Consider the following 16,299-nt stretch of genomic DNA (forward strand, 5'->3'; position numbering starts at 1 on the left):
TAACAGTCCAACTTCAAACAGTGGGTAGAAAGTTCTGATAAGATAAGGAAGAAAAACTGGGTATAGCCAGTCATTCCTGAGACGTCATTATTTTACTTTATGATTAATATTAGAAGAGAACATATTACGATAAAAATTTTTGACAGCTCAAATCATGTCTAAATAAAGGAACGTATGATCCCTCTCTAAAGTGCTACCCAAATGGTACTGAGACTACACTGAGAAATCCTCCAGCTGATGGCAAACGAATCAAGCTTCTCAAATCTAACTCATAACCCTCCTCAGACTTCACTCTGAAACCTTCTCGGTGAGGTCTCTCATTTCTAGAATTTAGTACAAATGTTTATTTTGTCATTCACCATTTTTGTTTCCATAATAAGCAACAAATAAATCCCACCACTAAAAGGAAAAAAAGGGTGGGGTACTTAGGCAAGAGTGGAAGGTATCAAATTCAGAGGTTTAAAATGCCCTGCAACGGAAGTGCCCAACAAACCTGAAAGAGGAAGGCATCGCCCAGGGAATTGCTGAGACAGAAGACAAAGTCCTTCTTGGGGTGCTCGGGCACGGCCTGCACAATGCTGTTCTCCACCCAGACGGCGTGCTTGGGGATGCTGTTGTGGTCTATTCCAGACCTGCCATCACTCTCGTAGAAAAAGAGTGTGCATCCTGAGAAAACAGAATAGGGGTCTGTGTGAGTATTTGGTGCTTGGGCAACAGAAACTGACACTTGTGCTGCATCACCAGGAAAGGGCTGGAAATTAAAGTGAGTGGAACCCAGGAAGCAAAGAGAACGGGGCCGTGCTTGTACTCAAGTCTTGGATAGGCCTAGAGAAGAGCACAGATCTTAAATCACAGCTCCTCAACCTGCATGAGACCCCTTCACACATGCTCTCAAGTTAAGATCCTTACTTTCTGTTTTAGAATGTCTAGTTAGTTATCCTCACAGGCATGTGGGGGTTTTGTGGATCCTTAGCCCAACGGCAACTGGTAAACACTGTTCTTCTGGCCAAAACTGTACCTAGCACTGTGTGGCAGTCACTACCATCCCACTGGAGCCCGTTCCAATACGCCTTACGTGATATGCAACCGGGAAACTCTAGAAAATGTGTTGGGTTTCTGGACTAGCCCTTGAAAAAAAACAATACATAATACTGACCTTAGGTGCTTTAAGGATAAGGAAAGAAATGATACATTTTTGGTCTCAGATTTTATTTAGAAATTTTTTTCTAGAAATAAACCTTGTCTTGTTCCTACTGAAAGAGGAAATACACGGCACACATATGAAGGCCTGGGGGAAGCCGGAGTCCAGGTCCATACTTAATTACGCTGTGAAACTAATGAGACAGTAGCAACAGAAATATTTCATAGGCCGTGGCAACATGGCTTCAATAGATTCCCTCCATCATTGCCTAGACTTAAGGCTCACGTAAACAGCCATTACTGGCTGAACACTTATTCTCAACTAATCGAAACCAATTTCAGGAGAAACCTGGGCAAAACTTACGACTCTTCCTCAACTTCAGCATATGCTACTCAGTCCATTTTCACCATCTTTCTCACCACCAGCAAGTGCCACACTTTATGTGACTTGCAAAGCCCCTGAAAGTACAATCTAGTCAGCTACAAAATGAGTCTGTAAAACAAATTTGCTCATAGGTGATTAGTAATATAGAATGATGTAGATCAATGAAAAAGTCACATTGGTTCAAAGGCAATGTTTCCTAGCCCATAATATTTCACATTGCCATGTTAATAGCTGCTGAATGCCACACTCCTCCCTCATGCAGCTGAATCTAGCATGCTGGTATGCACTGGTATGAAATGAAAGAATTCATTTCAGTTTTTCCCTTGACACAGTGTGACTACAGGCTCTGTCTAAAAGTCCTGTTGCACGGTGCTCCTGAGCTTTCTGATTTCATCCATGTCACCCTTGTCTCCATCATTCAGGAGTCTCAACTATTCCTTTCACCCATTCGTGCTATATTTGCTTCCTTTTTTAAAGGTAAATTCCTGTGCTATTTTTTTTTAAAGGTAAAGTCTTATAGTGTTTATTAGAAATTTTTAGTAGCATTTTAGTAGAGCTGTTTTTTCGTTTTCTTTAGTTTGGGATTTAAAAGTTGCGTCCACATAATTTAAATACACACCTGTTGAGCAGTATGCCCCAACTCTATTTTTCCCATAATCCCTATGATTTTGAAGATCGCAAGGGTTTTTTAGGAATACTTGTATCAAGTCACAGCATCATCTATACCTCCTATTTCCATGCCTTAAGATAGCATAGATCAGAGATAAAGAGAAACAAAAACTAGAATGAAAGGGGGAAGACTATTTTCCTTCAAATCGGAGGTTCTCATGGTGGGGCAAATTTGGTGATGTCTATAGACATTTTTGGTTGTCACAACCTGAGGAAGGAGAACATGCTACTGGCATCTAGTGGGCAGAGGACAAGGAAGCTGCTAACCAACCTACAATTCCCAGGACAGCCCCCCACCACAAAGAAGTATCCAGAAAATGTCAATAGTGCCACAGTTGAGAAAATCTGCTCTAAATAATCTTTACAACTAACATATACTAATGATCAGTAGATTTTTAGCATAAAAGGAGTAACACACTTTATCACAGGTTGAGAACAGAGAAAGAAGTCTTCAGATAATGAATTAGGAAATACCCACAAATCCTGGCATGTGCACACATTGAATATTGTATGGTCTTCCCAAGTAGCTGTTTTCATCATTTTTCAATTTTGCTTTAGAATCATCTGCAACAGTGGTGGTTGAAATCAGCTTTTACTCAGTTATCAACTTGTTCCAATTTTAAGACTAACATGAAGCGGCAAATCCAAAAACTACATAGTCCCTGATAAAAGTCTCTGTACCCTCATCTTCACTTGAATATTATCTTTATCCTCTTCAGTTGTCCACAGCGACAATCCAGAGGCACATTCTAGATAAAAATCTTTTTTAAAAATTATTTTGTCTAATGTGAAAGAGTCTTTGGAAAAAATCTCTATTTCACAGTTCCCAGGTGTTCTCCTTTTTATTTCTCAATATCCAAGAGCTGCTAAGAAAAAGTCAACAACAAGATTTGCTTTTGAGTGGCAAGGACAAAGCCCCAAGTATGTCAACATATAATGGGAACCTGTCAGGCTTAAGAAGCGAAGGACTCAGTGGCTCCGTGTTCTGGGCCTGGATCCTGACAGATTGTGTCACTCAGATCTGGGTCACCAAGAAAGTGAAGGCTCCCTCCCCTATTAGGCCTGTGGGCTGTGCTCCTGAACGCCTGCACCCTGGCTTCCCGTGTCACTTATTCTCTAAGTGAATGGCAGAAAAATACCCCCCTCTGCTACGTCCCAAGTATCACCTGATTATTTTTATTCTATGCCACTAACATTGCTTTTCAAAACTTTACAGTAAGAATCACCTGGGAAGTTGTTTAAACTGCTGTATTAGTCTTTTTTTGTTGCTTATAACAAAGTACACTGAACTGGGTGATTTATAAAGAAAATGAAATTTATTGCTTACAGTTTCTGAGGCTGGGAAGTCCAAAGTCCATCTGATGGTGGTGACAGTGACCCAGGGGTCTCATGTTGCAAGATGGTGGAAGCAGAGAGAGAGCACAGAGAGCAAAAGGCAGACTCTCCTCCTCTGCTTTTAAAGCCCTCAGAACCACACCCCTGACCACCATTTTTAATCCATTCACTACTGCACGGTCCTTCAATCTAATCACCTCTTCAAGGCTCCACCTTTCAATTACCATAATAGGATTTCCCATCCTCTTAACAGTCAGTTTCTAATACATAAAAGTTTCTAATACATAAAACTTGGGGGACACAATTCAAGCTTCAGGGAGTTTTGGGGGGACATAATTCAATTCACTATAACTGCAGATTCAGGGCCTTTTATGGGCTGAATTACGCCCCTGCCCCCAAATTCCTATGTTGAAGTCCTGACCTCCACTACCTGAGAATGTACCGTATTTGGAGATAGAGCCTTTAAAGAAGTAGTTAAGGTAAAATGGGGTCATGAAGGTGGGCCCTAATCCGATATGACTGGTGTCCTTATAGGAAGAGGGAATTTGGACATGGGTGTGAAGAAAAGACCATGTGAACATACCAAAAGAAGATGGCTATCTTCAATTCAAGAAGAGGCCTCAGAAGAAACCCACCCTGCCAACACCTTGGCCTCAGACTTCTAGCCTCCAGGACTGTAAGAGAGAAAACTTATTTACACCACCCAGTCTGTGGTGCTCTGTTATGGCCCCTGTAGCAAACTAATACAGGGGCCCACCTCTGAACCCTGTGATTCAGCAGGTATGAGGTACAACCAGAAAGCACCTCGGGTGACTGATGAAGGTGGTCTTCGAATCAAGCTGTTGAGAAATCAGCAGCAATTAATAAATTGAATGATAAGACAGGCTGCTAAAGGGAAGAGAGGCTGCAGCGTCCAGTGGTACCTGTACTTGAGGGAGGAGCAGGAGGCGGGAGAGGAAGAAGCCTTTCCCACGTCACCACAGCAGAGCAGCTGGCATGATCCAGGCCCCTCAGACACAACCCTGTATCACCTCCACAGCAAGCCAGGGCAGGTCACACATGAGAAAGAACAGTAGCAGTTCTCCAAAGTGCTCCCACAGGATGAACATCCATGTTTTGTGAGCAAGTCCACTACATCCAAGACTCATCAAAAGATAGTGCTCTAAGACTAGCTGAGCAACAAGACGGAAGGGTCCCAGGCCCCTGGATGACTTCATAGGAAAGAGTTACCAAACAAGCTTGAGCTTGTCTACTTCTTAAAGGTGAGAGGAAAATAAAGTTCCGTCTTGCCTATGGCACCTGGCACTGTCATTGTCATTGTGGGTCTCTGTGACATGCAGCAAAACCTATATCCTAACCAACATGCTTCCCTCCTGGTCCACCAGGCATCGAAGCAACAGCTGGCACCACTGGTCACAGGACCCACCACACCCTCCTGTCCCACAGGGTTGGCCTGCACACCACTGCACAGGCATGAGCTCACCTCAGTGAGGAGAGCTGGAGGCTGTTCCACGCCTCTAGGTTTCACCAAGCGCAGTTGATGAAATCCAGTTATCAAATGGTCTAAGTGTAGGCACCACACCTGGTAAGCCCAAGATGCTTCTTCCTGTGCCCTTTCTTTAATCTTGTTAACCTGTCTAACCTATCTTACCATTTACTAACCCTGCTTCAAATCTAGCTTGTGACAAAAACTCTAAGTGACCTTGTGAAGTGTTTTCACAAACATATTACAGCTTCTACACTACCACTCCATATGCAGGTATGTGCAAAAATATACACACATACTTCACAAATGTATGCATAATGACAATGAATAGCAACATATAAAAGCATCATGGTTCTATGAAAAGAAAATACTGATAGATACATATCTGTATGTATCTCTACATATACATACTCAAACATACAAAGTTTGACTATAAAATAGCGACTGACTTTTTCAGAAACATAAGTTAGACATTTCATTTACATCAGGTTGAACCCTATGAAATTAAGAGATATTCTACTGATTTTTTTTAACCTAAAGAAAAGCAATTTCTTAGGATTTAAGCTAATGATTTCCCCTCCAAAGCATTCATTTGGGGAGGTATTTCACTAACTTGAATGATTCTAAAAAAAAATGTTTTTGCAACTCATCCTTCCAAACTGCCATCAGAACCAGGTGGAAATATAAGGAAACAGATATGAGATGCTCCTCTAGCTTAACTGTAAAAAGAAGTAAAGGGAAAAAAAGGAAACATTATTTAAGGGTGTGGGGGGACAGGGGGAGTTACTAATCAAGGGGTATAAAATTTCAGTTAAGTCTGACGATTAAGTTCTAGAGATAAGTCATAAAACATTGTACCTACAGACTACAATACTACATATTGCACATTTAAAAATATAAGAGGGTAGATCTCATGTTAAGTGCTCTTACCACAATAAAAGAAAATTTCCTAAAAATTAGCGTGAAATAATTCCATATGATAACAAAGAGAAAACCCCATCAGGCGAGTCTGCGCACGATCGCACAACGGTGATGCAGCGCGGAGCCAGGGCCCCTCGCTTACCTTTCAGGGACACCCAGTAATGCTTCCACTTCCTCCGGGTGGCCGACTCCACCTTCTTGTTCTTCTTGTGCACCAGGAAGTTCTTGACGGCCAGGGCTCCGGCCTTGCGCACCGTGCCCTGCGCGGCCGTCAGCAGGATGTCCGAGCGGCCCGGGGAGCTCAGGGTGCCGCTGCTCTGCTCGTCGCTGTGCGCGGAGCCCGCCTCCTCCAGGCTCTCGCTGTTGGCCGTGCTCATCTGCAGCTCCCGCCGGAAGTTCTCGTACACACCCTGGCGAGCCGCGTCCCCGGTGGAGCTGCTGCCGCTGTCGCTGCCCACGAAGGCCCGGCCGGCGGGCGGCGAGTAGCTGGAGTTGGTGGCATTGGACCGCCTGGACAGGAGGTCTGTGTCGGTGGTGGCCCCTTCGATCCCGCTGTCTGCAAACTCACTGCCCTCACCTGCGTTAACATCCTTGGGAGCAGGAAGAGAGAGGGGGAAAAAAGACAGGCATCATGCAGAGGGGATCCCAGGAGCCCGGGTAGCATCAGGGGACCGACCACCCAGGGCATGGCTGCTCCCCAGCACTCCTGGAGCAATTCCTCCTTGACCCCTGGACCTGCCCAGACCCAGCTCGCCAGCAGAGCACCAGAGCCCCTGGGGAAACCTTAAGACACCCTGCATGAAGGCAAACAATTTGGAATGTTCAACAAATAGAAAAGAAACAAGGAGCACATCTAAGAGCTTGTCATTTATCTAACTAAGATAATTAACTAATTGGCAAATCAGCTATTGAGATTCTTACCACCTCCATGCTGAGAGAGCTCAGCACCCTCACCCTCATCAGCCTGCCTTGAACTCCAGGAAATTCTGCAGGCAGATTAGTTACTTGTTCTGGAGGTAGGGGGTTACAATGCATAGCTGGGTCTTTCCAGCTGATTTTTTTTTTTTTTTTTTTGAAATAAATAAAAAGCCTGCTTAGGAGTCTATTCTATAATGAAGTGACTCACAAGATAGCTAGTGCACCACCTCACCCACTCACCCAGCAAGGCCCCATATCCCAGGAGCAGGCAAGAGTCCGCATGCTCTCATCAGCTTCACTTCTTGAAAACAAGCAGCCTCTCACTCCGCATTGTGCTAAATAAGTCTGTGGGGCCCACAGCTCCAAGTCGTGCTCTCCAATTACCTGACCCTTTCAAAACTGGGATGCTAGGAGCCCAAAGCAGGCTACTCACTGCCCCTGGGCGAAGTGACAGCTTGGGGCAACTGCCAAAATGCTGGGGGTATCAATTCCCAGTTTAAATACATTTGGAACTTCCAAAGCTGCCCCTGCTCTCGAGGTGAACATTTCCAGGACAGACAGGTTTGTTCTTAAATCAGAATCTTAATTGCTCCAAAGTGCTACAGGCATTTTCATAAACAATAATTAAATAATGGTAGTAATCAAGGGAGGATAATGACAGCAATACTGGGCAAGACAGCTCAACAGTCTTATGGATAAAAAACCAGACTAATGTTTCCCAAAGAAAGAGAACAGCAACATGAGTCTGACATAGTAGAGATGGCAAAGTAACATAGTTAGGTGGTTTCACCATTTTTTTGAGGCTTTAATCTCATCAAAATCTAATTATGGTTCAAACATGTATGAACTAACAGGATACTCTGAATTGCCATAAAAAATGAATGCTTTGGGCTCAAATATTTGATGAAAGGCAATGGGGCAGAACGAGCCATGCCACAAACTAATCTTGTCCCACGCAAACTCCAGATAGGTGCTATGCCCATATCTCCAAGAATCTCAGTCAATTATACATTACAACTGTTCCAAGTTCACCTTCATCAGGAATAAAAACCAAGTGAGCAACTAAAAGAGGTGCAGAGCCAGACATGAAAAAAAGTGGGGTGTGGGTGGAACAGTAGCAGGAGGTAGCTGAGCAGGCGTCTAAGGACCACTTCCATTGCAGATGGAGGTTAGACCTCTGGGAGTTAGAGGGACTTATGAGGACAAAGAAACCACAGAAGCAGCTCAGATGCAGACCCCTGTAATTAGTGGCCAGTCACTTTGTTATCTGCTGTCCCGTCTACTAACAGGCATGGATCGTCATGAAGGACCCAGATCCATTCGGTAAAAATCCTCTACACAAACAGGCAAATACTGTTATCAACCCACATTTCTCCTTGGCAGGGAAATTAACCATATACTTCTCTGTTGATATAAGAAAATAAGAATATTTGATATCATTGATTATTCAAGACAACCATGAGTTGTGGAAGACTAGGAGTCTGTGAATTTCCCAAACTCTTGGATTCATTTTCGCATGTATCAATTCCTCTCTGAAGAAGGTTAGGTATGCATGAAGGAATCTGCTATAATTACTCTCCTCTAAAATGCAAAGAGGTAAGATGCTTTTCTATAAGACGGGGAAAGACTGGAGCCCAGAGCATGGAGAGGCCAAGGGCCTCAGCTACGCCCCCTCACATCCACATCCAGCCCAGCAATGACCACCCAGCTGCCACCATAAGCTCTCTAGACTCTCCTGGCAGAATGAGAGGGATGCCTCGACCACACCTCACCCACCCTGCTCCTTGGTCCTCCCAGCCCACCTCCCTCCCCTTTCCTCTCTCCCCCTCCCCAGCAACTGCTCCCTAACATCTTAGAATGTAAAAAAATAATAATAAATAAAGAAATAAATAAGTTTTTAAAAAACAGGGAAAGATAAGCTACACAGGTAACATCCCTAGTCTATGAGAGAGAGACATCGGTACAAAGACAGAATGCCTTGACCTCCCATATCTTGTAATTCCCAGAGCTCCAGAACAGGAAGGAACCTTGCAAAATGATCTCCTTGATTAACAGATGAGGATGCTGGGGCTCAAAAAGTCACAAGTCTAGCTGGTGGCAGATGGGAAGTTGAAACTAGTGCTTCCAAGTACCTTTTCCACTATTATATGATGGCTGCAGGGCTCAGCAGCAGGTAGCACCAGACTAGATCCTGCCTAAATATTCAACTCCATGTCTTCTCTCTTTGTTAACCAACAATGAGTGATTGTTCATGTATTTGCCTGGCAAAGCATTAAAACCTGAAAGTGGAAGAAATGGGAAGGAGGAGATGAAAAAAAGGTGAGGGAAAAAGAGGCACAGCCAGGACAGGCCAACTCTCAAGAGCACGTCTCTCTATAGTTTACTACATTCCACAAACCATTCACCCTTTTACAGAATGAATGCCCTTATGTCTCTATTTAAGCTAAAAGTTAAGGCCTTGATGGATCCTCACCACTTTGTGAGACCTGAACATCAGCTCATGCCAACTGATGCTGTAACCTTGCAATGGCCCAGGCTGTGTGTGTTCAGCTCTGGGATGGTCACTAAGCTTAGCAAAGAAGTGATTCCTCCAGGTAAGAGGGCCACTGCTGAGCCTGCATAATTTTGGAGCATGCAACTCAGTGTCATCTCTGGGGAATGATCTTGTATCTGCGATCCAAGACAACTCCACCTTATCTCCATAAGTGGTTAATTAGGTTCGGTGGTACACATCCCCCCACTGATATGTGGCCCAGACCACTAGAAAACAGATGCTGACTGCCCATCCCCAGTCTGCATTTAGTCATGAAGCTTGGGATATCCCAAATACCCAGAAGCCCGTTCCCTAGCATCATGGGAAATGAGGATGGCCCAGCCAGAGGCACTACTCAACACTACTCTTTCTTTCCCTCACTGTGATGCAAACTGTCTTGATGGCCATCTTTCTGAAGGGCTTCTCCTCCTACCCACTTCAGTCTCAAGGAGACTTCACACCTGAGCAACCTGACTCCCCACTCCCAGAAGCACTGCAAACCTCCCCACTCTTCCCAGCAGTAAGGAATACAGAAGATTGACACCAGGGGTAGTCCCATGGGAGCCTCAGCATTCTTTGTAGTAAAAGCAAGGTATGTTCCTTATCATCTAGTTAAACATCTTAGTATCTGGTTTGTCCTAGAATAGCCAAATGCTAAATTTTAATCAAAAAAGTCCGAGGAAATCAAGGAAAATGGTAAGACTTTAGGTAAATAGAGAAATAATTCCCAACATGATCCAGCAGAGATTTCCAGAAAACAGCTCAAAGTAAACAGCTCTCTCCATGTTAGGAACATTCCACTGAAGAGACTTCCGATTAGAAACAACATTCACAGGGTAGCGAGGCTCTTCAATCCTGCTCTCCCAGGACAAATCCTCCCAAACCAGATTTTCAGAGCACTCGCCAGTTTCCATCCCACTGGCAGTTTCCCAAAATGAATGCATGCACTTTTCTACTGGATGCACAAGTGACCAGCTGTAGCCCAAAACATACAACAGCTGCTGGGCAAGAGTTTTCCTACCCATTGTGGTTGGGCAATAAATGCTTAAATGAGCTCCCATACCAAAATAGGGGAGGCAAGAGGCAACCTCAAAGACTGTTTTCACTGCCTTTAAAACTGGAGGGCCACCCAGCATGAATGTGGACTAATGACATATTGTGGTAAGACTCAAGTTGTTTCCACAGGAGACTTAACAAATACTCTGAGGGACAGGTTTTCTGTGTTGATGACATGCGGACACAGTTTTGAAAAACAAGGTAATTCGCTACAAAGCGCAAGGGCTCTGGGACAATTCAGAGACTAGTAGAATCAGTTGGTCACTTGTAGTTACGAACCGAATGCAATTAGAAACGGTTTCCTTGGCCACTTTAATTTCCCTGATGAATCCAGCTTAGCTTTAATATACCTGTGCAGAGAAGCTAAATATAATGTAGGAGAATTCACTGTGTTTCAGTGGGGTAAGGAAATTTTGACCTGCAGAAGTCTTGAATTAGAATTATTTCTGCCTTGTTAAGTTCTAAAGTGTTCTTCCTCTGGTTTATCATCTTATTATTCCTAAAATGTAGGTGCCCCCCTCATACACATACACACACAGGTATACCATTTTTGGTTCTCAGTATTCTCTCCTTGATACACTCAGTATACTCTCCTTTGGTAATCTCACTACAGCAAATATCAATTTTAGGTAACTTACTCTGAACCAATCTTTGCCTCAGTTTCCTCATCTGTATAAGGGGGATAACAACAGTGTCTACTTTGTAAGACACTTTATCAGATGCTGTGAGATTGAGTTAACCCAGGGAAAGTGTCTAGAACTGTGCTCAGCACATAGTACCTGTTCAAAAATGTAATTGTAATTACTGTCATCTCCATCTTCAGCCTTACTGACATCTCAGCCCAAGGAGAGCAGGCATGGCCTGACCTCAGTGACTAGCTTCCTGCACCAACATGGGAAAAAGCTCGTCTGAGGAACCTGTGAAAAACAAGGTCTCATGGGGAAAACAGGCGACCAAGGCTGGTGTGAAACTAATACTAATTAGGGCTTTTTAATTATTTTCACATTCAAAACACAGCACAATAAACTAAGAAAATGGTGACATTACCTACACTGTAAATAAGTAACTATTGGGCACTATTATTAATAATTGCCATTCCTGATTTGCTAGAAATAGGAAATCGACTTTATCTTCCCTCTTCTTCCTTTCCCAAGGCAAAAATCTCAGTGACTTTTTATGTTTCCAACACCCATTCCCTCTCCTCTAATGAGTCCCAATTGGAATGATTCACAATTCCTCTCAATTACAACCATTGGAAGCGAAATTCTTACGTTTTCTAAAAAGGGATTCCAAAGTAAGTTGGCAAATGCTTGAAATGCTGCTTCAGGTAACTTCTGACTAGAGAGTTCTTTATGTCTAAGTTAAGTGAATCATCTTCTCTCCTTTCATCTGTTTTTCTGTGTATGTGCTTCCTTCCACCTTGTAGTCATCCTTCCCCTCTTAACTACCCCATAATAGATCTCACACCCCATCTTTTTCTTCCCTCCCTAGGGCCAGATCCCTGGTTCATCAATAAGCTCTCTCTTCAAACTCTGTTCCTTCCATCAATCCATCTGCACACCATCGCCAGGTACATCTTCCAGAAGCAACATGGAGGACTCTTCAGACTGTGTCGTTCAAGACCTCCACAAATGTCCGGCATTATCACCTACCCACCAGTGAAACTGAAGACCTCATCCCAGGGCATTTTCCCAGCCTTTCTACTTCCAGCAATACTCAAGTTCCTCTTTTTCAACAGCTCGAAGTCTTCTCTTTCCCTCCTCCAACTGCTATGCCAGCTTCTCTGCAGCATCTCTTCTCCCCTGCCCCAACTCTACTCCAGCCACATTGGTCTCCTTGCTCTTCCTCCAATGTACTAGGCACCCTCCCACCTTGCAGCTCCGTAGCCCACCCTACCCACCCTATCTGAAACTGCCACTCACATTCCCCACCACTTGCTCTTCCTCACCTTGCTCTGTCTTTTTTCCATAGTATATCATTTACTTATTGTGCTAACATTTTCTGCCACACACCCCCATTTCACTCCAACTAGCTCCATGAGTTCAGTAATCTTTTTTCATTGACACATCCCAAGAGCCAAGAATAGCACCTGGCATGGGCAGGCACTTCAAAAATAATTGTTGAATGAACTCATTTTCCACCACAATCTCAAAACAGGGAAAACATTTTAGTTTGATTTAAAGGTTTAGTCATTTCTAAGCTCAGCTCATGCACAACTAAAGTTGGGGTGACAAATCAGTCCTAGATATAAAGCTTAAATTTGCAAACTTCATGCAGTTTAGTTTTATTATATCTTGTATGGATACAACCAGAGTTCATTTAAATTTTGTTCTTTAACTTTTCTTTAAAGTAGAGAAAGTAGGAGATATATTGGGCTACCTTGGGGCCCGAGCTAGATTCTCTGTCAACATGTGGTCAAAGACCACTTGGGCCTAAGGGACAAAGTGAAAAGCCTATGAGATGTTTCCTAAGTTCTCCACTGGGCTCCGCAGAGACCCTGTCAGACCTTCACAGCAGGCTGGCTTCACAGCGACATCATAAATGAGCTGCTGTCAAAGTATGGACCAGGAGTCCCTGAGATACTTTCAGGGTCCCTAAAGCCCTTTCTTTTCCAACAAAGACCAGATTTTGCTCATATAGTCCAACCACACAGAATATTGCAAGAAAGTGGATGCAGAATGAGAATTTGGTATCTTCTGCTAAACCAGAAGTCATAGAGTTTGCAAAAATACAGAACAATGCCTCTCATCTCACTACATTTTTTTCTATTTTAGAGAATAAAAAATTTTAAATAAAAAGGTATTTATGTGAACATGTAATGGGTTTACTGAGATTTTAAAATGAATTAATAAGTATTTTTTACATTTGGTACAATTTCCACTGTAATACATATTTATAGATATAACTCACAAATAGAAGACCTTTGAAGTCTGCAGTACTTTTTAAGGTACAATTGTTCCTGGATATCTGTGGAGGATTGGTTTCAGGAACTTCCTTGGACACCAAAATCCTGGGATGCTCAAGTACCAGATATTAAATGGCACAGTATTTGCATATAACCTATGCACAACCTCCTGTATACTTTGTCATCTCTAGATTACTTATGATACCTGATACAATGTAAATGCTATGCAAATAGTTGTAGTGTTAGTTAGGGAATAATGACAAGAAAAAAAAGCCTGAACATGTTCAGTACAGACACAAATTTTTTTCCAAATATTTTCTATCTGCAATTGGTTGAATCCATGGATACGTAATCCATTGATAAGGAGTGCCGGCTGAAAGAAGGGGTCTGAAAACTCTGACATAGCCATCCCTCAACTACCTACTCCTCCCCTCCTCCTCCTAAAAAGATCTTGGCAAAGGAGATGGATAATCTTGTTGGATATGGATAGGCTCATTTTCAAAATAAATATCTCATTGCTTAACTTAAATGCCAGCAAAAAAAAGATAAAGAGGAACACACACACACACACACAATAGCATCACACAGAGATAGAGGTAAAGGGAAGGAGGAGAGAATTGTTTTTTTTTTTTTTTTAAATAGCTTTTACATGAAAATATTTTGTTTCATGAAGAATTAACCTGAAGTTCTTAACCAGAAACTTCTAAATGGACTTTGGGGTACCCATGGACCTCCTGAAATAATAGGCAGAAGAGTGGCCCTTGTTTATTCTAAGGAAAAGGTCCAAATTTTTCATTCGATTCTCAAAGGAGTCTGTGACCGAAGGTTAAGAATCATTTGGCTGTTGATGTCAATTTTTCAGCTTGGGACAAAAACTTATTTCTGGGCCGTTAAGCTAGGTTGTAAAACAAAATAAAATTTTATAAATCAACACAATTTTTCTAGGAACTCAAGATCCTTTTCCAGTAAGGCTGCACCCCCTATCCTGTTAAAATCACTATCCCATCTCCTTGCTTATCAAAGGCAGCAAGCATCAGGGAGGGCTCTTTCTAGAGCTGTCCTCGTCTCTCTCCATAACCACCATTTCCTGCAACAGAAGTGGGCAATAACAATTTTCTTTTCAGCCAAGCCCTTTTTTGTTTCTGTACCAGACTGGAAGGGTTTGATTTTAAAATCTGAGGACACTTAGGTTGAAACCTGTTCATGCCTGGGGAGGTAGGATGTGGGGGAACAGGGAGGGAGACCCTGAAGAAAGGGCCCTGGTCAGTGAGTCAGAAGACCTGAATTTTAATCCAGTTGTGAGAACTTGGCACCTAATCTTTTTAGTTAGATCCTCTTCCTCCTCTGAAAAGCAATGAAGTTGTATGGAGAGGTGATCTGTGAGGTCGCTCCAACAAGTTGGTAACTAAATCAGGCTGAAATGAATCCCTGTCACCGGCCAACAAGGTCCCTAAGCTCTGGCTGAGAGCTCTGCATTATCCCATTCCCGCTCCATACATGGTGTGAAGAATTTCTGGGAATACTGAGGGGTGGGAAATGGGTCAGTCAAACCCACTTTCCTAATTACAAGTGCCACATCTGGCCTAGGGGCTCTGAGAATACATCCCCTTGCAGCTCACCCGAGCCTGTGGCTCCTTGCCACAAGCTCAGTACAGCAGTGCCACATTCTCTCATCTTCCAAGTGGATGAATGAAGCTCTCCTCACGAGTGTGCACAATGGTTCCAAGCCAAAGCTTCCCCTAGAAACACAGAACCTGGCTACAAGATGGACCCTCTGTCAAATGGCAGACTTCTCTCTCTCCGGCACCCCTGTTGCTGAGATGCAGAAGAGCTGAACTTTTTTTTTTTTGAACTCTAGAACACTAACTCAAACTTCACCATCACAACAAATACCCACTATTTATTGAGCATCTGTTATGTGCAAGACACTGTTTTCCATTCATTCCCTGATAGAATCCTCCCACCAGCCTCAATTAAGAGTCACTGAGATCTCTGGAAGTTAAATAACCAAGAGGTAACAGGCTCAAATTTGTAAGCTCAGATATGCTGATAACCTCTTCTTTGCATGACACCGGGCTGCCCCTTTCTCTATCTGTAACCAAAGAAATACAAAGAATGTAAAGTTCAGGCCAAAAAAACAAGTAGCCATCAATTAAATCCAACCTATTATGTGCTTTTACAGAAAGCACTAGCAGTAAATTCTGCTTCAAATCGTATGAGGCTTTACCCGTACTGACTTGCAATACAAACTTTTATTCATGGTGCATGCGCACACACACACACACACACACACACACACACACACACACAACACATGCTCAAATATACATAAATAAATAATTGTGTGCCAGAAACTGCAACAGATAGTATGTTACTTTTCACAACCTAAATGTGAACTCCACTGCCTTCACATTTCAGTAAGACATCCAACTACTGAACAAATACAAAAACAGGAAGAATGGCCAAAAACTTTTTTGATCATTTTTAAATCACATGAAATCATTCACATTATTTCAGAAAAAAATGTATTTTCTTCCAGGCTTAGAGGACATGCTCTTAGGCCAAATGTCTGCCAGGAACTCTTTTTCGGGGAATAAAACTGCTGACAAGACTATTACCGATTCAACTGCATCACCAGGGCAGCTGAGGAGACTTTAATATCTTGATTCAAGCTCACTGGAGAGGTCCTCTGGGTCAAAAACTTTAAATTTAAAAAAAAAAAAAAAGAAAGAAAAAGAAAAAAAAAGAATTTTCTTCAAGGAAGCTTCCACACCCACTGTCTCTTAAAATACACTGTTTGGAACATAGTGGGCTCTCAAGAAATTGCGTTGGATGAGCATGCCAAACTTAGACTAGGAAATGTGGGCGGGTGGATAGTGTTGTGCATAATTCTGGGGTTTGTTTCAAGTCATTAAAGATCCTCACTCAACATATAAAGTCAATACAAAAAT

At 42.8% G+C, this 16,299-nt stretch overlaps 1 protein-coding gene across 1 annotated transcript in view; it reads right to left on the reverse strand.

Annotated features, from left to right (window-relative positions):
* The window catches only part of TIAM1 (TIAM Rac1 associated GEF 1), a 141,360-nt gene that overhangs the window by 112,810 nt on the left and 12,251 nt on the right, over positions 1-16,299 (reverse strand). The window contains exons 3-4 of the mRNA XM_063094812.1: positions 6,079-6,526; positions 494-666 (exon numbers count right to left, since the gene is read on the reverse strand). Of these exons, the coding sequence (XP_062950882.1) occupies positions 494-666; positions 6,079-6,526 (621 nt within the window). The remainder of the gene's footprint in view (positions 1-493; positions 667-6,078; positions 6,527-16,299) is intronic.

The sequence above is a fragment of the Cynocephalus volans genome, chromosome 1 (assembly GCF_027409185.1).
Source record: "Cynocephalus volans isolate mCynVol1 chromosome 1, mCynVol1.pri, whole genome shotgun sequence".
Lineage (NCBI taxonomy): Eukaryota > Metazoa > Chordata > Mammalia > Dermoptera > Cynocephalidae > Cynocephalus > Cynocephalus volans.